General features: G+C 36.8%; 1 protein-coding gene across 1 annotated transcript in view; it reads right to left on the bottom strand.

The window, feature by feature from the left end:
• ZFAND3 (zinc finger AN1-type containing 3) overlaps nt 1-25,907 on the bottom strand; it is a 320,844-nt gene that overhangs the window by 185,547 nt on the left and 109,390 nt on the right. The window contains exon 2 of the mRNA XM_032647943.1: nt 24,166-24,206. Coding sequence (XP_032503834.1) covers nt 24,166-24,206 — 41 coding nt within the window. The remainder of the gene's footprint in view (nt 1-24,165; nt 24,207-25,907) is intronic.

Here is a 25,907-nt window from a genome sequence, read left to right as displayed (position 1 = left end):
CTTTTGAATGCATAATATCCTGCCAATGGTTAGGCCTACCTCAATTAGTCCCTACCGAGAAGATCCTTTTTATCCATCCATTCTAAGCCCTCCTGCCCATCCAAGAACCTACCACATTCTACATCCTCTGCATAACAGTAAAACTTGCTTTTCTTTTAATGTCTAATGAGACTTCTAGAGACAATCCATTAAGCCCCAATTTCTTGTCAAAGAAACAATTCTAGTTCTGTGATAATTTGCAGAATACAAATTACTGACCCAGACTGATCCCAGGAAGTTTTATTTTTCAGCTCTAATGTTCCCAACTTAGACCTTTTAGTTGGTGCTCTCCTACCAGCAGGACAATTGTTTTCAAGAACTCTTAATGTTGCATTTTATATATAGTAGCAAAAACACCAAAATAAGAGGACTGAGATGGCATAATACATAATTTTCACTATGAAAATTCACTTGGGAACCCAAGTTGGGAGGATGGTACCGTACACTGGGAGAGAGAAAATGTGGAAATGTTTGGAATGAGGAGTCAGAGCCCAAGAAAGAAAAGCAGGGCATTCAGGCAGGGGAGGAGGTAGTGACAAGATAAAGACTGGTAACATACAGGGAGATTATAACAATATTAAGTAAACAGATTAAAGGACACTTATATATAATAAATATATTAAGGACAGTGGAAGCCAAGTTTCTCACTGTAAGAGAATGGCATTACAACAAGAAAGTGGTATTAGACTGGAATTGGAGTTAATATGAATTCATGATCTTCAATACACTTAGATGAAGAAATAAATATATACTGAGGTTCAATGTGTACGTATCCACTGGGAGGGTCTGAGAGCAACACCACACCAGCAACAATAAGAACATTAATTACCCAGATCTTGGCTTCTGAATACTAATTTCCACTAAAAATAACCAAGGTTCCTTGGAGAAATGACTGATTCCAGGGCTGGCGCAGGGAAAGTATGAGATGAACCTAGAACATCATCTTGTGCCAGAAAACAAGAAAATGCTCAAGTATATTCTGTCAACAGACATGTCAAAAAAGACACAGAAACCAGCCTGAAGGGGCTCTCACTGGCCAAATCTGGGACAATTTGGACATCAAAATATGCAACGGTATTAGATTATAATTCACTAAATAAACTAGGAAAACATGAGTCCATACAGACACAAATTTAATGAATAAGTAGTGTCATAAATATGGAACATTTACCTAGTTAAAAGGACTTTCCCACATAACATTTATTAATTACAATAGCAAGAGTAACTTTACAGTAATAAAGCCTATCAGATAATACCTCAATTAAGCAGTCAAAGTAGTCATCATTAGCAATGGATCAAAATGAAATTGTATGACATGTTGACAGGGCACAATGAGAAAAACATCACTTACGTGATATTCCTCCAAAAGTACATAACTTGAATCATGAAGAAATAACCAATAAAGTCAAATCAAGAGACAGTCTACAAAATAACTGCCTTGTAAGCTCCAAAGGTGCCAAATTCACAAAGGTAAGAAGAGACTAAGGAAATATTCCAGAAGGAAACAAAAAGACATTATGGGGATATATAATATATAAAAGACATCACTGGGACAACTAGCAAATTTGAATGCTATCTAACAATTAGATAATAGCAATGTGTCAATGTTAATTTCCTAAATTTGATCATTATACTTCAGTTTTGTATGAAAATTTTTTTTAGAAAATAAACACTAAAATATTTGGAAGTGATGGCACATCAGGTCAGCAACTTACTCTCAAATGGTTCTAGAAGTTATGTGTGATATTTTTTAAGGTGAAAAAAGAAAGAAAACCCATTTAGGTAGAAGTTATGTGTGATATTTTTTAAGGTGAAAAAGAAAGAAAACCCACTTAAGAATCTGGCAAATCTAGTTTCAAACTCAGGTTCAGCCACTTACAAACTACAAAGCTTTAGACAAGCTGCTTAATCTCTCTAAACCTTGTTTGCTCATCTAATAATGGGAATCAATCTCATGATCTGTGGTGAGAATTAAATGAGATATGTTTAAAACACCTTAGCACAATGCCTGGCACTTAGTATGTGCTTGCTGACAGTTACACTTTCTCTGAATATAAAATTTGATAATGTTTGGTTTCCCCTAAACTACTTGGAAGAGAATACCCAATCCTGGCTACATCTAGCATTTTGCAGACTTTTGGTTGTCAACCACGGTTGTAATTTGTAAAATCTGCTGGTTGCAATTCTGTACCACAGATGCATGGTCGGTCACTGCCTCTGCACAGAAGGAAAACACAAACGCCAAGCTCCTCTGTCTATAGTTCCCCATTTGTCCACAAGCATGCAGTCTGGCTTGAGGTTGTGCTATAGGTTGTTATTTTTCTTGACCACACCGCCAGTGATTGCTTCACCTCAGCCCACAAGGCAGCATTACTCAGCATCCTACTCTCATTCACTTAGCAGAACTGATTTGTCCAGGACAATGCATGCTTATCTGGACTTCAGCGAGGAAAGTTTTCTAAATTGAAGAGCAACTAGGGGAGAATTGCATAGTTTAAAGAAAAAATCAACAAAAACTCCATTATCTGGAAAGAGTGGGTTAACAATCTTATTAAAGGCATTCCAGATGCTTCAGATGTCCTTCATACTCTGTCCAGGTCAAGAAATGGATTTGAATTGTTAGCTACTAAATGTTATAAAAATGGTTCTTTTTTGTCCCATAACTACATGTTAGTGCACACGTATTCTGCCTTGAGATTCTCCATACAAACTAAGATTGGACTACTCAAAGTATGATCCAAGGACCAATGCCACTCTGCAAAGTATTAAAGATCTATAATGAGATAGGCAGCAATACTAAGGGTAAGAACTTGGAAATTTTTGTAATAACTTAACAGAATAACTTTGCCTACTGACTATAATGAAAAACTAAGACATATTCTACATCTTTATTGTTGGGTTTTTTAATCTTGCAATTCATTTTTATTGTATTTTCCAATAATATTGGATTGTGACAGGTTGGGAGAAAAAAGAACTGGCCTTTACCACAAACAGTTTGAAAAGCAATACACTAAGATTTTCACATCCTAAGTTTATATACAATAAGCTAACAATTACTGAGCACTTACTACATACCAGGTACTGTTTGCTTTACACACATTACCTTATTAAATCCTCACAGCAAGCTAAGTCTTATCTCTACCCTCATTTTCCAGATGAGGAAACTAGGGTACAACTTGCCCAAGAAACAGAGTAAATAATATGTCTGACTTTTGAACTGAAGCCCTTAACTAATAAGCCAAAGAGTCTTGAAAACAATACAAAGTTAGCTCACTTAGAAACGATGGGGAAAATTTTCCTGAATGCATGATTTTCTGGTTGGCATTCACTGAACACGAGTATTTTCACCTAGACTTCATCATGTCCAAGAGAGAGAATAAGCCATTTAGCCTGCCCCATGCAGAAACAGAATGGGTGGTCACAAGAACACACACATCTCACAGGGAGCCAACAGCAGGCCCTGGGTCATTGTCAGAAACTAAAGCTAAATCTGGCTGCTGTCTCCCTCAGGGGCTGTGCAGTCATTGATATTATGCATGCTTCTGCTTTGTTCTCTCTGGCCGGGGCTTCCTCTACTTCAACCTTACAGGTATACCTGCCCATCACTAGTTTAAATTTCCCTCTGCCTCTCCTAGAAGTTCACGTTTCTCCCCGGAGCCACACAGGTCAGAGGTTATAGGTTGGCTACCTCATAAATCAGGCACCTCTTCCGGTAGTTTGGCATGGTGGTCAAGTGACACAAAAAACCAGGGTGAATCCATCCACAATAACTAGGGGTCAGAGCAGGACTCTAAAGTCTGCATTTCTTCTACTATATTATATTACCTGATCTTTGAGAAGATGGTAATAGTTCATAAGGTCTGAGGAAAGATTTGGACTCAAATGTCTGTTTCATTTTGTAGGACTTGAGAGGAATGCAGGGGAAAAAGCTAGGGGGAAGAAAAGAAAGAATGAAACAGAAAGAAAAACAGAATTCAACAGGAAAAATAAAATACTGAAAAGGATTTTAATATATGAAACATTGGCCCCAGCCAAAAACAGTCAACAATTATTGCAGAAAAGCAGGATTAGTAAGATAACAGACCTCACAACTGAGATCCTGAGAAAAGTACAGAAAAACATACATTTATATACCCACCTTACGTACCTTATGTTATGGACTAATCCTGCTGCAGTATGGTCAAGTATTACATCCAACATAGTACTAGAGAGAGAGCTTGGATAGAAAAGTTTGACACCTAGATCAACAAAACAATGTTAGGTTTTAAGTTCAGAGGCATAAGAGCATAAAGTCAAAGAAAAGAAAGGATTTGAGAGGCAAGCCTTCCACATTCAGAAGCAGACTATAGAACTTCACAGGAAAAGCTTTTGGTATTGTTGAAGCAGGAGGGAAACCTAGAAACTAGAAACCACCCATGACTTTAATTTTTTTAAAGGGGGGGAGGAGGGGTGATCTTGGGAAAGATGAGTATCATTTAACATGGAGATCAGTAAAAATTTTAGTAACAGTAGTTTCCATAACTAGAATGAATCAACAAATAAGTGAATATGGCAGCCTTTTCTAAACTTATAAATACAGGAAAAGTATGCACATGGAAAGGTAGCTACAAGGTTCTGAGATGGTTGTGTGAATACATGCTAAGAGGATGTAACTCTTGGAGAGTGAGCAGTTTCACAAAAGGGAGGAAGATGCCAGGATCAGGTGAACATCACTGATGGCACTCCCCATCACACTCTGTCCAGAGTGCAAGATGTATGTGAATGCATGCTGGCAACAAAGACCTGAAACGTTTGTCACACTCAACATTTGGCATTCAAGGATTTAACACTTGGGGTTTCAAGGCTCACTACATGTAATCAATTATTCTGCTAAGTATGAATTTAATTCTGCTGCAGGACAGCTGTGCAGGCATGCGTTACTTAGCTGAACACTGAGCCTAAGCAGACCAGCTCACCGTGGTTTTACAGTTTTTATTTCACACAGGGTCTCAAGTAATTCTCAGAACAATTATGAGAGGTATGGTACTACCACCCATATTTATAGCTAAGAAAACTAAGGAAAAGATTTGCTTCACTGGTATCTTAAAGGTTTCAGAACACATCTCCCACAAATTTCAAGGGTGTACTGTATTGCTACTTGTTTATGCCTAAACTTCCCAATTCAACTTTATGGTCTTTGAGAGTAGGTACTATATATACACTTCTCCCTACAGTGCTTTATGTAAGCAATAAACATAGCAGATATTCAAGAAAATTATCTTCTGAACAAATGAAATTTATTTCCACATAGCACTTCTTTTCAAGTTTCAGTAGCGCATGTTACAAGTGTTCTCAGAAAAAAAAGAAACAACAGTTTAAGCTGAAATTGGAAGCCTGAAGAATTTGCCTCTATGTGGTCTCAATTTAATTCTGGATCTGAAAGATAAGTTACCCCTATTTAATGGAAAGATTTTCAAAGTACACATACAACCAGAAAGCAGTTCCAAAAATGCCCACTTATATAAAGCAAGGATTACAAGGATAAGATCTTTTAGTATGGTCCCATAGTGTTCACATCAGATTCTTATATATTCAGCTATTTATATTTATATATTTGACAATTTACATGACATCATTACCACCTCTATCTGTAATGTGCATCCATGTTATTCAAACTGACATCCTTTGAATGGTGAAACTACACAGATGAAACACCACCACAGAAAATACATGGTTAACTGCTTAAAACTGTAACTATTTTTTTAAGTAAAAAATCTGTTTTTAACATTGTGCACAATGTTAACAGTAGTAGGCCAGAATTCACAGATTTAAAGCCATTTTTATGAGTACAATGCTAACATTTCTATCCTGATGAAGTCAGGCTAAATGCATTTGCAGGAAACCATCACTACTGTGGAGAAACTGCACTGATAACACTGAAACAGCATCTGCTGTTGCTGCACATTAACGTCACAGAGCAAGACTGAAGCTCGATTCATTCATCTTGTAACTGAAAGTTGTACCCTTTGACCAACATTGATAACACTTATTACCCAAATTTAAAATCCTGAAATACCTCCTTTCTAGAATCGATATCACTGGTGTCAGTCAGTGACTGATGGTCACCACCTCTGTGGCTTCATTTATCTCCTTTTCTTCTTCCTCCCCCAAGAATCTGAGCACACCCTTTGTGCTCTCTATGTTCGCTTCCCCTAAGTCAGTGATTTTCAAAACGTGACCCCTGACCAGCAGCAACAGCAATATCACCTGAAAATTTGTTAGACATGCAAATCACTCCAGCCCCACACCTTTTGAAGTACACCCTTCAGACAGAAAAATGACACCAGATAGAAACATCAATCTATATAAAGGAATGTCAAAAGCAGTGGAAACAGTTATTACTCTGATAAATAAGATTTTTTCTTAAATCTCTCTTTTTTTTTTTTTTTAGATGTTGAGGGTAGGGGTTTATTAATTAATTTTTATTTATTTTTGGCTGTGTTGGGTCTTCGTTTCTGTGTGAGGGCTTTCTCTAGTTGTGGCAAGCGGGGGCCACTCTTCATCGCGGTGCGCGGGCCTCTCACTATGGTGGCCTCTCTTGTTGCGGAGCCGTGTCTTCCCGGACCCGTGTCCCCTGCATTAACAGGCAGATTCTCAACCACTGCGCCACTAGGGAAGCCCTTCTTAAATCTCTTCAAAAGAAAATTGACTACTGAAACACAAACAGTAACAATGTAGTAAAAGTTTTATAAAATATGTAAAAGTAAAATGTATGACAACAGCACAAAGATGGGGAGGGAAGAATGAAAGCACAGTACTATAAGGTTTTTTTGTTTTGTTTTGTTTTGTTTGCAGTACGCGGGCCTCTCACTGCTGTGGCCTCTCCCGTTGCAGAGCACAGGCTCCAGACCCGCAGGCTCAGTGGCCATGGCTCACGGGCCCAGCCGCTCCGTGGCACGTGGGATCTTCCTGGACCGGGGCACGAACCCGTGTCCCCTGCATCGGCAAGCGGACTCTCAACCACTGCGCCACCAGGGAAGCCCAAGGTTTTTATACTATATGTAAAGTAATACAATATCACTTGAACACAGATTGTGAGAAGTTAAAAATGTGTATGACACACCCTAAAGTAAGCACTAAACTAACAAAAATAAGTTAACAAAGGAGATACAATGGAATCATTTAAAAATGTTCAATTAATCTAAAAAAAAAGCAGAAAATGAAGAACAGGTAGGATAAATAGGAGACAGATAGCAAAATGACAAATTTAAACCTAATCATACCAATAATCACACTAAAAAGAAATGGTCTAAAAACCCCCAATTAGGGCTTCCCTGGTGGCACAGTGGTTAAGAATCCCCCTGCCAATGCAGGGGACACGGGTCCGGAAAGATGCCACATGCCGCGGAACAACTAAGCCCGTGTGCCACAACTACTGAGCCTGCACTCTAGAGCCCGTGAGCCACAACTACTGAGCCCACGTGCCACAACTACTGAAGCCCTCGTGCCTAGAGCCCATGCTCCGCCCACAATGAGACAAGCCACTGCAATGAGAAGCCCACACACCACAATGAAGAGTAGCCCCTGCTCGCCGCAACTAGAGAAAGCCCGTGTGCAGCAATGAAGACCCAATGCAGCCAAAAATAAATAAATTTAAATAAATAAACACCCTCAATTAAAAGGAAAAGACTGTCAGAGCGGATAAAGAAGCAAAAACTATAGGCTGCCTACAAGAAATGCATTTTAAATATAAACATAAATAGGTTAAAAGTAAAGAATGGAAAAAGACATACTGTGCTAACGCTAATCTAAAGAAAGCCTGAGGGGACTTTCCCTGGTGGTCCGGTGGTTAAGACTTCGCCTTCTCATGCAGGGGTGTGGGTTCAATCCCTGGTAAGGGAACCAAAATCCCACATGCCTCGCGGCCAAAAAACCAAAACATAAAACAGAAGCAATACTGTAACAAATTCAGTAAACAAGAAAAATGGTCCACATCAAAAAAATCTTTAAAGAAAAAAATAAAGAAAGCTTGAGTAGCTTAATTAATCTCCAAGTAAATTTCAAAACAAATAATATCACCTAGGATAAAGATAAGTCATTTCACAACGATAAATGGATCAACTCATAGATATGTAAAAATCCTAAACATTTATGAACCTAACAACAGAGCTTCAAAATACATGAAGCAAAATGTGACAGAAATATAAGGGGGAAAAAATAGAAAAATCCACATTTATAGTCAGATATATCAATGCCTATCTCTCAATAACTGATAAAACAAGTAGGCAAAAAAGACACAGTAGACTTGAACAAACACCATCAACCAACTTGACCTGACGTTTACAAAACACACCACCCAACAACAGCAGAACGCACATTCTTCTCAAGCACACGTGACGCATTTACCAAGACATGATATATTGAGCCAAAGAACAAGTCGCAATAAAGTATTAAAATAACTGAATTCACACGAAATATATTTGCTGAATACAAGAGAATTAAAATAGAAATAACATTAAAATACCTGGGAAATACCCAGGGAAGGAAAAAAGAAAGAAAAGGAAATACTATAGTACACTGAAATGTCCCAAAGGTCATAATATTTTATATACCCATAATAACATAAATGCTGAAGAATTATTTAACCACAAGTTGCACTATAAACATATCTGGAGTGGAAGGGGATAGGAGAGTATGGTGTAATAAAGCAAACATTTTATACATCATAACAAAAAGTAAAAAATGTCTAAAAGTGATAAATCAAAAAGTAGCAATATATGTATATTAATCATAAATACACAGAGTATAAAATTAGAAGAAACAGAAGAACTGAAAGTAGCTAGCTGCTTCTGGGGAAAACTGGAAGGAATAGGGACGTGTGGGGCATTTTGTTACATGTAATATTTCGGCTTTAAACTATGGGCATGTAGTACTTTGACAAAATAAATACTTTTATCAATAAAAGAGATTTCATCTACATCATCTCAGTTGATTCCTAGTGAGGGACGTATAATGACCTCCATTTGACAAATGAGTTAACTGATATTGCAGTTAAGTAGCTTGCCCAAAAAATCAAAGCCACCATACTTTCTTTGATAATTATATATACGACACTTATCTGGCATCATTTACACAGATAATTAAAGGAAGGAAAAAACATAAATTGTTTTCAGTTCTCATTTTTATTTATTTCTGTAAATACTTTTAGTTTTTATTCTCCTCTACTGAAGATTACTAGTTTATTGCTTGCAAAGAACAAGAAGGAATATTCACAATTAACCTCCTGTTAATAATGGATTTTTAAAAGAAACTGGAACAAAGATTGATTCTTGGCAAATATGGAGAGCAACATTATACTCAAAATCCAAGATTAAACACTTCTTTTAATCATTATTTTTAATTGTAGTAAAATACACATAACATCAAATTTACCGTCTCAACCATTTTAAGTGACAGTTCAGTGGCATTTTGTACATTCATCTCTAGAACTTCCCATCCTTCCCTCCCCCAGTCCGTGGCAACCACCATTCCTCTTCCTGTCTCTGTGAATTTGATCACTCTAGGTACCTCATCTAAGTGGAATCAAAGTTATTTGCCCTTCTGTGACTGGCTTGTTTCACTTGGCACAATGTCCTCAAAGTTTATCCATGTTACAGCAAAACTTTTTAAAACTAGTTTCCAAAGCAGTAAAACCAATTTCTTTGATAATGCTGTGAAATCAAAGCACCAATGAATTTAAGAGATACTAGTTAAGAAAAATTGTTTCCCTCTCCTTCAACCATGATCCAGGCACAAAAGAATAAAAAGAGTAAGTCACAACTTTATAAACTACCAAGAAAGGGTTTGTTGGTACTTTATAATGTGCCTGAAGGAAGGGAAAAACCCAGTTCTGTCTTTGAAAAATCCAAACAATTACTTTTCCTCTAAGGTTGTGCACTTTTATGTTGTACAGCAAAGGTCTACAAGAAAGAGCTTCTGTAAATTCAGAGTCTTTGTTTCTATATTAAGGGTGAGGCCACACAAAGACAAAAGTGCTAACAATGTTAGGTGGTCACAGAATACTGAGTCATGGTAAATATCTTACAAATCAGAAGCGAAATAGCCTCCATTCAGTCATACAGAGCACAAGTAAAAAATACATAAAATCTGACCTTTACAATATACTTTGAAAAGGTTCCCTTGGTTGCAGTTTTTTAAAATAACAAGCTTGTTGTGTGCCTTTCCATTCCCCTCCATTCTGTCACTCGGAATCTCTACCCTGAATACCCTGCATTTATTTCCATCTAAAACGCACACAGAGGTCCCAGACAGCCTTTCAATAGAGGCACTCGACAGACAAAGGACACCAGCCCTTTGAGATATCAAAAATGCCACTCTGATATTGGGGTGCGATGGTTCTCTGAATTTTGATATATGATGCAACTAGAGTCACCCACAGAATTTTAACAAGGACGGATAACCAGTAATGCCTCAAGTGTCCAGGTGCCTGAAAAGCACTTAACCAAGAGATGTGCTTTTCACAGTCTCAAAAATATTAACACCAAAAAAAAAAAGTTTGCTTAAAACAAAGTCAGATATTTTATATGACAACTATACATTTTTTAAAAGTCTTTTATGCAAGACATTAATTCATTTTTCTTTTATAAAGATTATATCATCTGGCATATCCAAAAATAAGTGATTCCCACTGCTAACTAATATAAGACTATGTCAATGATGTTCCAACACAAAATTTCCCACTGTCCAAAATTATCTGCTTCATTGCTATTTTTCTAGATACTATGCAGTTTCCCCCAACACCTCAAAAGACAAAAGTATTAAGTATCCAGCACTGCCATTACCTAAGTTCTTAAATTGCCACAAAAGCTATAAGTGACACCATCTCTATGTGACACCCACCATATGTCAAAACACAATACACCTCACTCATCCCAAAAGAAAATTGAATTTATTGCTTTTGACTTTCCTTTCAATGAAGACAAATTTCGGCCTGAAAGAAGCATACAAAGTTTTTTCTCTTTTCTTCTTTAGGCTCCTCCTCTGGCAGGACCTTTTAAGAATTTTAAGAGGAGAATTTTGTCTGCTTTGTGGTATCTCATAAAGCCAGACCACTTGACAGTTGGGGGGAATATATATATATATATATATATATATATATATATATATATATATATATATAAAAATAAAATAAAGACTTGTCAGGCTTCCCTGGTGGCGCAGTGGTTGAGAGTCCGCCTGCCCACGCAGGGGACACGGGTTCATGCCCCAGTCCGGGAGGATCCCACATGCCACGTAGCAGCTGGGCCCGTGAGCCATGGCCACTGAGCCTACGCGTCCGGAGCCTGTGCTCCGCAACAGGAGAGGCCACAGCAGTGAGAGGCCTGCATACTGCCAAAAATAAATAAATAAATAAAGATTTGTCAAGTTCAGGGGGGCTTAAAGTACTAATGATGTAGAAAACATTTTTAGGACATTTTAGTGATTCTTTAGTTGCTTTATGGGATAAATCTCATTTATAATGCAAGCCTCACATTAAGAAAAATTTTAAGATTAAAAAAATTGTAATAAATGTAACACAAAGTTGTCAACTGTACCTACTCTACTGAACAATGAATAAGCTTAAGTAATTTGCAAAACAATCAGGAAATGAATTAACAGATGGTAAATAGAAAAACGCATATAATCCCTTACAAATACTCACAAATAAAAATGTTGTTGCCACTTTGTTATAGATTTCTTCCTGGTCCCATCTTCAAGGTTACTAACAGAGCACAGTTACAATGTTAGGAGAAAGGAAATGGAGTTTGAACGATACACATTAAAGAAGAAAAAACAAGCCACTTTTTACCCCCACCACTTCAGTTTACTTTGAAACTCATTAGTTCAATAAACATTTGGAATAAGCATCAGTGTTTTAGAAAGACTCTAAGATTTCTTCCAAATATTCCATGATCACCATTTTCTAATACCACTTGATTAATGGAGATTTAACACTTCTAGACCTCCTAAAAACAATGTTATATAACACTTACGACATATACTGCATAATGGAATGGGCACAGAAGAAATGGACAATCTAGCTTTCAGTTGCCATTAGAAGCCTAGGACCTGTGTTAAAAGTATTTTTAAGAGTAACTTTTCCTGAGGTTAATAGCTACTGGATCTTAAACCATATTAGCCAAAGAAAACACCATTGTCATCTTATGCAAAGCTGGCAAAGTCAGTGACTTCTGAAGATGCTGAATATTTTAAAAGTTATCTGTCTTGGCCTGTTAGTTCAGCCACAGCTTAGAACAGTGCTAAGAAGGCAGCAGCAGGTTTAAGCCTTAATTATCTTTACTCAGAAAACTGTTCAAACTTAAAATATTATCATTCTGGGTGTTAATCTTCAAAAATGAAGTGTGGGACCTTTAATAATTCTGTTATAATGTCTTTCTCTTAAAACCATCAGTAGGGCTTTCAAGACTTTAGGACAGTGTTAGAAATGTATAGGTTTAGTTTAGTCCAATTAAACTAGCTTCCTCCAGTACAGAGCTCATTTTTCCAGAAATAATTTTTTTCAACAGGGTATACCTATATACTTTTTTTTTTGGCAGTACGCGGGCCTCTCATTGTTGTGGCCTCTCCCGTTGCAGAGCACAGGCTCCGGACGCGCAGGCTCAGCGGCCACGGCTCACAGGCCCAGCCACTCCGCGGCATGTGGGATCTTCCCGGACCGGGGCAGGAACCCGTGTCCCCTGCATCGGCAGGCGGACTCTCAACCACTGCGCCACCAGGGAAGCCCCCTATACTTTTTAATTGAATTATTCCATAGAAATATATTCCTCTTGTTCTCCCTTGCGTGTATATGTTAATAAATGTTAAAACGTTGTCTAAACCCATTATCAGTCTTTATATGTACAACTTTCCCCTTGGTGTTTATATTTCCAAGCTTTTGATAAAGTTCTATTTTTTCGTTCAAATCAAGTCCTATGGAAAACAGAAAAAAAATCAAGCACCTTCATTGCTTTCCTTGTGCCAGTGTTGAATTCTAGAGTTTATGTGATATATCAGCTAAAAACAGAACTCTATTCCTTTTAGTGTAGATATAAATACAACATTTGAATCAACTTACAAAGGGGTCTCCCTATGGAGTGAATTAGTAAACTGTCAGCCTATAAAGATCTATTCAAAGACATTTGTGCTTTAAACATTTGATCAAAGTGCCGCTAAAATTCCAAATAGTCTTAAGTCACTGATAGCTCAAAATTCTATTATCACCTAAAAATAAAGTAACATTCACACACTAAGGCAAAATCTTACATTTTCCTCATAATTTTCAAGTATCATTTTTTTGGGGGGGAGTTCTCTATTACAGTGAAAACTTGACTTTTTAGAAAAATAAAGAGGTGAATATAGCTACAGTTTTATACACCCTCACCTTCCTAAACATGAATAATTCAAAACTTGGAAACTGCAGAATTTAGTCTGCAGAAATTTAAAGAATTTTGCTAACATGTCTTGATCATGAAGAAAAAGTGGATTTGAAATGACAAACTTTTAAATTTATTCAGTCCATAAGGAAATTTACAAAACTATTTTTTATGAAGGTAAATATTTACCTTTCTTTCCCCCCAAAAAAGTGCTGAACTTTAGTAATGGCCCTTCTTTGTGAGTCAAAGAGTTAAAACCATCTCTTTTACTCCCAAATGAGTGTCAGTCCCACTCAGAGGTGCCATGTTTTATTTAGAACATGCTCTTTCTCAGTAACCACTTTGTTCTAATTGGCAAGGCGAAGCCAGGTCCCTAAAGCACATAGCTCGTTAGATTCAGTTTGGATTACAAAAACACACAATGAAACAAACTGCCCTGAAATGTACAAATTAACCGTGCAGGAGTATGGGACAGGGAGGTAGAATTAGATTGTAATAGGGAACAAAATCCACAGGGAGGCTGGGGAACAAATCACTAGTGTCTCAATAAACTATACAAGGTTTCCAAATGAGCAAATACACAAGGCAGAGGACAGGCTTTTCCATAACTCAGCCAAATTGCTTAAATATGGATACAACAAAACAAGACTTTTTTCCAACGCTATTATGCATACATGAGAAAATGGGAACACCAACAAGAAGGTTTAACAAATGAAACCTGCAGCTTGCACTGTCTAAATATGAAACTCATCTTTGCCTTCACACTGACAATGTGCAAAAAAACAGCCCTGCAATTAAATCACACCTCCAAACATTTTTGAAAAAATCTTCTGAGAAGCAAAACAGAAGACTAAATTAGAAATAGTGCATCACTATGCAGTGCAGAGAGCAAGGTTAATGAGCTAAAAGTTATACGAACAAGAAAGATATTAAGAAATGAAGATCTCACCACCAAAATAGAAAATGCATCAAACACCACACATGCACACCTTTTCCCAAATTAGCCACTGTGTGAAGCTTCCAGCACTGCTTCTCTGATTTTCCCGTGATATCTAAAGACAAACTGCAACTGAACTAAATAAAAGAAAAGAGAACAGGAAAAGTGTGTAACCCTAATCTACACACAAATGCAAAACAATGCCGCTGCTACATCTTTGCAGGGTTTTTACAGTACAACCCCGTCTACACCAGCTACCTTCACTCCTGACAACATCAAATAGTGGTAGAAGACTGCGACTGGTGTGTAAACACCTAAAATTAAATTTCAGTTCTCTGCTTTAAAATTTAATCTTGGGAACATTATTTAATCCATCTTAGCTGCAGTTTCTTTACCTGTAATATGGAGATACAAAATCGCCAAAGTTGTGAGGATCAAATGGGATAATATTGGCTTTATAATATAAAAGGACTGCAAAAATCTTACTTATTATTGCAATTACTTCATTTCAGTATTCTACTGCCTTTTTAAAAACATAGATATAATTGTCCATGTACTTCATCTTATTTTACGAACAGTAATTCCTATTCCATTACTATTTTAAGTATCCTCTTTTTGGCATTCACTTTTTTTTTTTTTTTTTTTTTGCCATATGCAGGCCTCTTACTGTTGTGGCCTCTCCCGTTGCGGAGCACAGGCTCCAGACATGCTGGCTCAGCGGCCATGGCTCATGGGCCTAGTCGCTCCGCAGCATGTGGGATCTTCCCAGACTGGGGCACAATCCCCTGTCCCCTGCATCAGCAGGCAGACTCTCAACCACTGTGCCACCAGGGAAGCCCTGGCATTCACTTTTAACATTATGCACCCTTGTTGTTTTTCTCCAAACCAGAAGTCTTGGGTTAAGGTATTTTTTTCTTCTCTATAGCCAGTATTTCGTCTAAAAAGTAAATTAAGAAATTTAAAACTTTGGTAATAGTTAAAACTATTAATATACACTTAGTTCTACTTTACACACTAAGACCCAGCTGAGCAGTTGGGACTTTTAAATGATATAAAATTTTGTATCATTAAAGATCATATTTTAGCTATACATTAATGGCCTATCATTTTTCCCACCACCCCTTCTGCGGACTAAGAATTAAGTGTAAGGGGGTTATAACCAAGAAAAGTATAAAAAAGCAACCTTACCATAACCCTCTAAATCAAGCACAAAGGAAACAGCCAGACTAAAAACTACTCTAGGGACTTCCCTGGTGGCACAGTGGTTAAGAATCCGCCTGTCAAAGCAGGGGACATGGGTTCGATCCCTGGTCCGGGAAGGTCCCACATGCTGTGGAGCAAGTAAGCCCGTGTGCCACAACTACTGAGCCTGCGCTCTAGAGCCCATGTGCCACAACTACTGAAACCCATGCACCTAGAGCCCGTGCTCTACAACAAGAGAAGCCACCGCAATGAGAAGCACACACACCACAACGAAGAGTAGCCCCCTCTCGCCACAACTAGAGAAAAATCCATGCATAGCAACGAAGACCCAATGCAGCCAAAAAAAAAAACTACTCTAAGTACCTGTAGCATGGTGGAGTCAAGACCAGTGAAGCACAAAAAAAGCCTCATGGTGCTTTCCTGAGTCTACCTGTTATTCATTTTCCCACCAAACCTAAAAGGAAGCCCATAAAACTAAGTGATCATTTTGATTTAGTTTGCGTTAGACTGAGAACATGAAACATTAGCATCGAACTCGTCACTTTTCATGTCGTAGAGGGCTGACTTTATTACATGAAAAGGGGCCAACCACGTCTAACCTAAGCAGGTCTAAGGACTAGGGATCTCCAAGCCTCTTTCACAGAAGAGCACCATCAATTTAAAATTTGAGCACATACCTCTCACATGTCTTTTTGTTTTAAAAATAGTTATATACTCCTGAAGTGGATTAAATGGTGTGCCCCCTCACAAAACCACCCCCTCCCCCGAAAAAAAGTCTACCTGGAACTTGTGAATGTAATCTTATTTGGAAAAAGGATCTTTGCAAATATAATTAAGGATTTTGAGATAAGATCATCCCCTACATGAGGGTGGGCCCTAAATCCAATGACACTCATCCTGAGACAAGACAGAGACACACAGGAGAGAAAGCCACGTGAAAATAACAGTAGACTGGAGTAGTGTGTCTTCAAGCCAAGGAATGCCAAGGATTGCTGGCAGAAACCAAAAGCTAGGAGAGACATGGAATGGATTCTCTCTCAGACCCTTCAGAAGGAACCAACCCTGCTTGCTGATATCTTGATTTCAGACTTCTGGCCTCCAGAACTCTGAGAGGATAAACTTCCGTTGTCTTAAGCCATCAAATTTGTGGTAATTTGTTATGGCAACTCTGGGAAACTAACAGCAATAAGATTATATACATTATAAAAACCAACAATTTTTAAAGAATGACAAAAATAAGTATTAGTAGAAATTCTAACATCTTCTCTTTATGCCTCAATGGACAATCCTGTGCACCATTACAGAGTCCACAGCTTTAGACCAATATGTGGGCAGAAATAAAGCCAAATAACAGAGCCAAACTATCTTAAAAGACTCAATGACTATTAAATTTCTCCCACTTAAGAATGACACACGGTCACAATTTTTCTACTCAAGGCCTAAAAGAAGTTGCCTTTCTGCTACTTAAAGCACTGAGCATTTTGTTTCCCATTAGAAATGCAGCAATTATTTTTGACATAATTTCCATAACAACATCATCTTCAACACACTGCTTCATTTATCCTGACTAACATAATAATTAACCACACAATTTAAGAATGCTTATTAGTAAGACAGCAAAATGCTATAGACTAAGAGGTCAGAAAGGGCTGCCAGAGTTCAGCTTTGCTAATCAGTTAAGGACCTGCTGCCTCTGAGTTGCTTTCATTTGAGAGCAAGGAAGCTACACCACAAAGAACAGGGTTTCTAATACAGAAACAGTCTCAACATATTCAAGTGTTAAAAAAAAATAGATAAAACATGAGGTTATTAAAACTGTGGTATAAAAACAGTAGTTGAAAATTATATGTCCATCAAACAGAGGACTAGATAAACTGGAGCATGTATAATGAAGGTGACCAATAATTTATCAACCAAACTGGGACACTGAGGAGGAGTACAAAGGGATGTTATTAATTTCACTGATATAAAAAGCATAAACTAAGACTGTTCGGGTATATTAAGACATTTGTTATAATAGAATATTATAATGAACTAGATTTAATGAACTATAATTAACATGAACTACAGTAACGTATCAACATAATTTCTTCTGTTTTTAAATTTTATTTATTTTATTATTTATTTGGTTGCACTGGGTCTTAGTTGCAGCAGGCGGGCTCCTCAGTTGCGGTTCACGGGCTCCTTAGTTGTGGCATGTGAACTCTTAGTTGTGGCATGCATGTGTGATCTAGTTTCCTGACCAGGGATCGAACCCAGGCCCCCTGCATTGGGAGCACGGAGTCTTAACCACTGTGCACCAGGAAGTCCCAACATGATTAGTTTCTAAAAGCATTATTTTAAAAAATACAAGTTTATAGAATAAGTACTGTAACAAACCACTTACACATATTAAAAACAGAATCATACATTGTTTATATAAATACCTATTCATAGTAAAAAAGTATAAATATAAAGATAAGAAAGATAATGATTATCTCCGAGGTAGAAAGAGGATGACTGGGGTAAAAGAAACCTATATGATTTTAGTTCCCTTTTAAAACATGTTATAAAGCAAAAAAAAAAGACAAAACGTTCGTTAATTCTGGGTTGGCTTGTGGACGTTTATTATATTACTTACTATAATATTCTGAATTTTCAGACACCCACACCAGACAGACACCCACCAATGGACATAAAATGGTTCAGAGAACCATTTTCAGCTTTAAAGAAATCAAACAGTATACAACAGTAATCAAGTTAACAGAATTACAAAGACATAAATACCCTATTCAAATGCTTCATTTTAAGAGCAGCAGCTGCCTTTCTTCTGGGAAAAAGTGATTTGAAAAATCAAGGTATGACAAGCATACAGATTCTACTATACTGCCCAAACCCTCAACATGCTATATAAAATGACTCATTAGAGTGGGTGTTTTGTTTTACACTATTTTACACTATTTGTTTGTTTTTACACTATTTAATGGATATGGGGTTCCCACAATTTCTAAAAGGAAACATGCATTACAAGAAGTGCTTAAAATTTTCAGATTCACTCTGTTCCAAACTTCTAACACTTCACTTCCAGTCCAAACTTCTAACAGGAAATGGAAGCAGAAAGGAAATTAGAGTGTAACTCCAAAGCAGTAAGAGTTCCAGGTTCATGAGGAAACATTTTAGTTTACTTGTTGTGAAATGGGAATGTTGCCCTGTTCTGGAAATTACCATGAAACTCAAGTCACCTCAAGGAAAAATGTTTGCATTTGGTTTACCATTCCATCTTATGCCCACCATTGCTGTATCACTTACCCTGGATGTCAACATTGAGATTCCCTATGCTGCTAGCTACAGCCAACTTTATTTTGCTCATTCCAAAATGAAACTAACCACTTCTGGAGTCTGTCAGACATATGTAGAATGCACTTTACTTTTTAAAAATTTATAATGTTTACAGTTAATTAATAATAAAAGTCTCAACATATAGACAAAATCAAAATTAATTAAAATCCCCCCCCCAGATACTCCTACTCTGAGACTACCAAAATTAAAATTTTCACGTTACCTTTAGTTAGTTGTCTAACTAAAAACAATATACAACACGTGCTTCAATCAACATTTAATTAATGTCCCTATGTTATTTATCAGCATTTAATTAATGCCCATATGTTATCATTAAAAGGAAAAAAAATCCCAAATAACCTAATGGCATGTTAAGAGTATAAATTACAAAACTCTATTATTCAATAATCACTTTGGACTTATACAGAAGATTAAACAACAATGAACAAGCTTGGTAATTTTCAGATTGGACACAAAGTATGCAGCAATGAGGAAAATGAAATCTTGCTTTAATACTAGCTATTTCGATCCCTTAAAGCCTCTCCAAAGTCCATTTTAAGTTTAAAACAATAACTATAAGATAATATCAAGAAATAATAAAAGTGAAGATGAAATTACTATACAAAATTAATAATTTTCTCAAGCTGACAAAGGCTAATAGAAATATATTCATTTATAACCATATTTCTCTCCAATGTTAAATATCAGAAGTCAACATCTAAGATCACTCATTTGAATGGGTACCTGAAAACAGATTCTTACAAAACCAAATACACAGCTCTAGAGTCATTACCAGAATATGCTTCCTACATGACATGTATCATTTTCTTTATTTATTGCAATATTCTTCACCACTAACAAGGCACAAGGTACAACTAACCATGAAACAAAGGTAAGCTTGCTTAACTATTTTTCCATTAAGAAATACACATATTTGAAAAGTTACACTGAAACTAATTTTCAGAAAATTAAATAACCATTCAGAAAATTAAAAACCATGTTTTATCTGCTTTAATTAATCTTCAACTGACAAGAGACTCCTCACACTTTAGTTCTTCTAGTCTTATTCTTGTCTTTGTATAAATCGACATAGTAATGCATTAAAAGTACTCCTTTTTAAAGGAAACATTCTGTAAAAGGTTTAAAAAAAAAAAACCTTCTTGCACTGTGAATAATCATCCCTCCTTTATTTTTCCAATTTTATGTGAATCATGGAATAGCAACTTTCCTAAACGTTAGGCTTAAATGGAACGGTATGTTCAGATCATGTCTATAGTTTAAAAAGAAATTGCTTACTTTGATTTCTCAATTAAATACTTTTTTCAGTCAATAAATAAGACATTTTAGTGTCCGTTTTTTAAAGAAATTGCTGAAAATTATTAAAAACCATATACATACAGCCTAAAAGTCCACAAGACCAAACTGATTCTTTTTACACTGAGCACTTGTTAAGTTTGTCTTCTGATAAGCATCTGTCATCAGTGCTACTCAAAGAATCTTCTATCCCTTGGGACCTATCTTCAAGCTCACTCTCTTATAAAGTATAAAAAATGGTCTACGGATTATAGCTACTTCCTAGTGACCAGACTCCTCTGTCCCCCACAGCAAGCATTTCCAAGGGTGGTAGAGATAATGCCACATTGCTAGAGGTGTTACTTCAGTCAGTTCTTTAAAATTTCTGCCTTCCCCACCTTGTGATCATCCTGGTTGACGTTTCTGTCATACACACTTTTATTTAGCAAACCCATTCTGTGAAAAGCACTGCTTTATGATAGCTGGGCTTCAATACAGTAGTACAGGAGGTCGTTGTGAATTTGGTACTAAATGTCCCTAAATATCCAGACCAGTTGGTATCTAAAACTCACAAATTCAAAAATTGGGTTTGCACTCAAACAGAAAATAATACCCCAGGCATTTCTATGGTCATTAAGAGGCAAGACCACCCTTTAGATGCTATGGTTGACTGTTCAGATATCTTCTTAACACAGCTGTAGGCAATTGGGATTAGTTCATGCTTTCACACAGAAAATCGTATAATCCAAATAAGTCAATAGCTCAGAATGAACAAAGATCACAAGAAATCAGTTGGTTAACACCTTGCCTAAAGACAGAAAGGAAATATGCCCTATTCTGCAAAGAAAATGAGATCTCAAGTAACTCAATGGCTTTCTAGTGAATTTCTGCAATTTGGTGGTTTTAAATTTTTTAAACCATACTCCACAGTAATATATATTTACATCACAACCCATTACACATATAAATGAAAATAACGTGTAACTCAAATGAAAGTTTTACAAACAATACTTATCCTTAATATCTGTGATGCATTCAGACTGTTTTCTATTGTAATCAATTTTTAATTGTGGATCATGACCCACTAAATTGATTTCTCTACCCACTAATTAATCACAATACCCACAGTTTGAAAAACTGCATTAAAAAGTAGTGTTTCGACCAGTGTTTATATCATCCGAATATAACTATTAGTACCATGTCATGAAATTTTGTTGCTTTCTATTATAGATATATAGATATTTACTGATTCTTTTAGTAAAGTCATACGAAAAACAATATGAAATGTTTAATGAAAAACAGAATAGCATGACAGGTAGAATATTATAAAGGGGGTAGAAAAGCCAAAACTAGACAAGACTTTAAACATGTTTTTACTCATTTCATTCAATTTCATGTAAACAAGTTATAACAAACTCACTTTTCCACCATAGTTTTAAAAAGGAATCCTGAAAAATCTCTTTAACCTAATGGCACACAATAGCTATTTTTAATTTTTCCACGTTTTAAAGTACATTGTACACTTTAAAAAGACTATTTAAAATCACAGTGGCTTTGGCCAAAGTAATCTTCATGTTGTCTTTCACATCTCATGCCTCTGCTACAATGCATTTCTATACTCTCCCTATCTTCATAGAGAAACAAAATGCACAAATGTATCTTTAAAGTTCAATGATCTTTTTTCTCTTGAATTTCAAAAAGAACACCAAAAATGCTGCTTCAGCAAGCAGGACGTTACTTACAAGTCATTCCTTTCAACTGATGTTGGGGAAATCAGGAGTGTGGGGGCAAAGATAAAGAAGGAGAGAGTATTTTCTTTACACACTTGAAAATATCCTCTTAATATTTTTAAAAGCAAAAATAACTAAGCTGTGTAAAGAGTCAATGGACACAGACCACCAGAGATACAATAAATAATGATAACCATAGAAAATAAAACTGTAACAAGTCCAAAGAAACGCAAAGACCATGGCTGAACTATCTTCTCTGATACTTTTTTTAACTTTATATTTATTTAGGGACATGAGACAGTTCTTTGAGTATCTGATGTGAGCCACCTGACTCACAGGTGCCTGGCTTCTCCCACAGGCATGCTTTACTGAATTATCAGGGGGAACTAGTTCTATGTGGAGACAGACACACAATATACATTTTCTCTCATTGCTACTTCATCTTTACTACACATATATATAAACTCTCATCAGTGAGGAAGCATTTCTTCATATCTGTAATGGTAGATATGCAAAGTAAGAAAAGCACAATACATTCACTTAACATGGCAGAGATTCTGTTAAAAGCTGGATAAAAACCAAACTTACCAGTATTTTTTCTTTTAAAAACCTGCAGTATTTGACAAATTCCAGACCTTTAACAGATACAAACTGCCAGCTTCCCCAGCCCTCCCAACTCCATCAACCTATCCCCTAGTTGTGGCATAAATATAAAGGTCTAAAGCTTACACTATGATCATTTCCTTGTCCAAATAGCACAATGAACAGAAGATGAAAACTGCCAAAGATTCTCCCCTCGACCAAATTCCAGCCAGGCTCCTCTGAGCCCTCTTCTCTACCAGGCCTCAACCTTGACCTAAAAAAACTACCGACTCCCAACACAAATGATTTTATACACTCATATCTCCCCACATTAACAGATTTAAACAACCACTAACACAGTTTTCAGACAGCTTAAGGTCCCTTCCCTAGGGTGATCCTAGTCCCTCTTAAAGTGCCTGTCTGAGAAAGCTCAAAGCTGCCAAAAGAATTTAAGATTTGTTCCAACAAACAGCTGACTATAGGCCCCTGACTACCCTATCTTAGAGCATTTACGAAAAACGGTTTAAAATTGTGAACCCTTCCTCTGTCCCTTTGAGATGTATATGTGTATCTCCTACAACTCTATCACTCAGGAGTGTCTTTCTCAAGGACATGAAAGCCATTCCTTTAAATGTAATCATCAGGAAGAACAGGGCCTCAATCTCTATCTCTGTAGGAGGATAAAATCCTAACTTTCCTAACTTCAATAACTGTCAACTAACAGACCCTGCCAGTCTCATTTACAATAACCAATCCTTTGTGATTTTTCTACTCCCCTGATTATACTGAGCCAAGCTAGCAGCCCCTCCCCTACTCCTTCATTCTCCCTTTAAAATGCCCATTTCCCTCTGCACAAGTCCCCTTTTCCCTACTGCAGCGGTACATTACTGATTAAAATCTGTCCTTACCACTTTAACTTGTGTCCAGGTTTGTCTTAGACAAAACAATAAAGTAATAAAAAGTAATAAAGAATGAAACTTAAACATATCCTAATTAGTAAGACTTAGTTATTTTACATAAGATCATTAGATGTGAAGTTCTTTAAAAAAAAAAAAAAAAAAACACCTGAAGGTTTTAACTTCATTAAGGAGTCATAATTCAAGGAGTCAACCAATCAGCATTTAGGGGGTGGAAAAGGCCCTTGGCAAACATCAAGCCTAAGCCCTTCATGTTACAAATGATGAATCTAATGCCCAAAGAGATTAAGTGACTTACCCAAGGTGATTTCATTGAGGGATTGGATTAGAAAGCCTAATTCAGCATTATTCTCTTCCTGACTCCAACCTGAAAATATTCTTTCTCTTGTATTCTCATTGGTAAAAGCAACATTCACCATTAATCATTCAAATCAAGATCAGAGACGAACATATATATTTTACCCTACTACAACACAAGTGTTTACAATTCCACTATATGCCAACAACTGTAAACTGAGGAAAGTTTGTTTGGTACAAGTACACACAAGATTTCATTTCACTCAGGGAAGACTGTTTCAACAGTCCTAAGCAAGTATATGAAGCAACTTAGTGACGAGAAACTGCTTTCACACACAAGCAAATAAAACCCCATGCATAAAACCCAAAAAAGGGTAGACAGTCTTAAAATAATTTAGACAGTCTTAAAAACAACCAAAAGAAGAAAATTAAATTGAAAACCCTTTTTCTGCACTTACCAGCAAAGCATTTGGAACAGAGATTCATAGTCTTGCTGGACCTGGGGCAAAAAGAAAGAAAGAAAAGAAAGAAGAGCTAAAAATTCAGTTATCACTCTAATCAAAACATAAAGATGTTCGAAACATAGGCAAAGAATTTCCTGGCCAGGCAACTGAACTAATAAACTAATGAGAAGTCCCTAACCAGCCAGCCACCCTCCCCCACAACAAAACAAAAACAAAACAACAAAAATAAAATGGTTTTTGTTTGTTATCTGTGAGTTAGTCAATGCTTTATTTTTTGTGACTAGCAGCTTATATGGGGCAAGTTCAGGAATACTGTAATATGCCCAGAAGATAACAGAGGAGTGAATTTATCCCACATGATTGCCACATTCCCTCTGTTTACATAGGAACATACACCACAGACTCATCACTAAAAAAGGGAAAATTTTGTCTGTAAAGAGGTAAAATTTGCTCCTTATTTACACACTCAATTACCTCTATAATATTACTTGACCTTTTGTCCTCTTTCCCCTCATTCCAGTCCAATTTCAGATCCTGGTCATATTATGACCTTGCCATTTAAAATTCTTTCTTCAGATGTTCCCAATCAAATTATTTTTCATGTCCTTTCATCTGTTAATAATAACTACAATTCACTGAGTACTAACTTGGATGGGCACTTAACATACATTATCTTATTAATCTTCCCAACATCCCTGAAACTGGGCATTACCAGATTGCTTCGTTTGTAAAATACACCTTTTAAAAAAATCACATAAACATTTCTACAACCAGGAAATATCACACCACTGGCTACAAGTGATGAATAATTTAATGAGGAAATGTTTCCGCCACCTCCTTCGAAGGTGTTATTAAATTGAGTGGTCTTCGAAATCAAGGACATACAGTCAGCCCCATTTAACAGGTGAGCAGCTTGCCCATGGTCACACAGCTGGGGAACTAACTGCAGAGGTATCTTACCTAAGGTCTGAGCTAACTCCAAAGGCCACCCTAACTACAAAAGCCTCCTAGAATACTCTTTCTTGAGTAAACTGACCTATCTACAGCTTCATTCCTCAGCAACTCCCCTCCCAACATCTGAGTCTTCCCAGAGCCACTCCTACACATGGAATATGGCAACAGTCTTCTGCCCTCCACAGTTAATTTAACAATTAATGAAAGCCTCCCTCGGGAAGTATTCCCTGATGACTATGATTGTCTTCCAATGTACTGGGACCCAAGATCTAACTGTCAGTAATTGTCATAGGGTGATAAAATGGGGGTGGGGGGTGGGAGAGGAGGCAGGAGGGGGTCACTAGTTCTCTTTCCCAAAAGAGATGCTATGTTAACAGGTGGATCTTTCTTTAGAAGTCTGCTTAATATAAAGACATCAAAGGCAGTAAGGAAATTTAAGTATCAACAAAATGAATAAAAATGAAAAAAACAGACAAAGAGATGTATGAACAGTGGCATCTAACATTTATTACAAGCCTACCACGTGGTAAGCATAATAGCACATGCCTTGGACCCCATTTTACCAATGAGGAAACTGAGTCTCCAAGAGGGTATATAACTTGCCGAAGTTACAGAACTAACTAGTAAGTAGATGAACCTGGTCTAATTCCAAAGCCTGTTGTTTTCACCATGCCAAACTAGGGCCTCTGCCTCAATACAGAAGTTTAGATGAATACACTCTGGTGGATTGGGAGAATGGTCCCACAGCCAAGATTTAATCTACGGTAATCAAGGCAGCTCCT

Source organism: Phocoena sinus, chromosome 11 (genome assembly GCF_008692025.1).
Source record: "Phocoena sinus isolate mPhoSin1 chromosome 11, mPhoSin1.pri, whole genome shotgun sequence".
Lineage (NCBI taxonomy): Eukaryota > Metazoa > Chordata > Mammalia > Artiodactyla > Phocoenidae > Phocoena > Phocoena sinus.
Note: the sequence above shows the minus strand (reverse complement) of the source record. Positions and strands in the feature narration are given on the sequence as shown.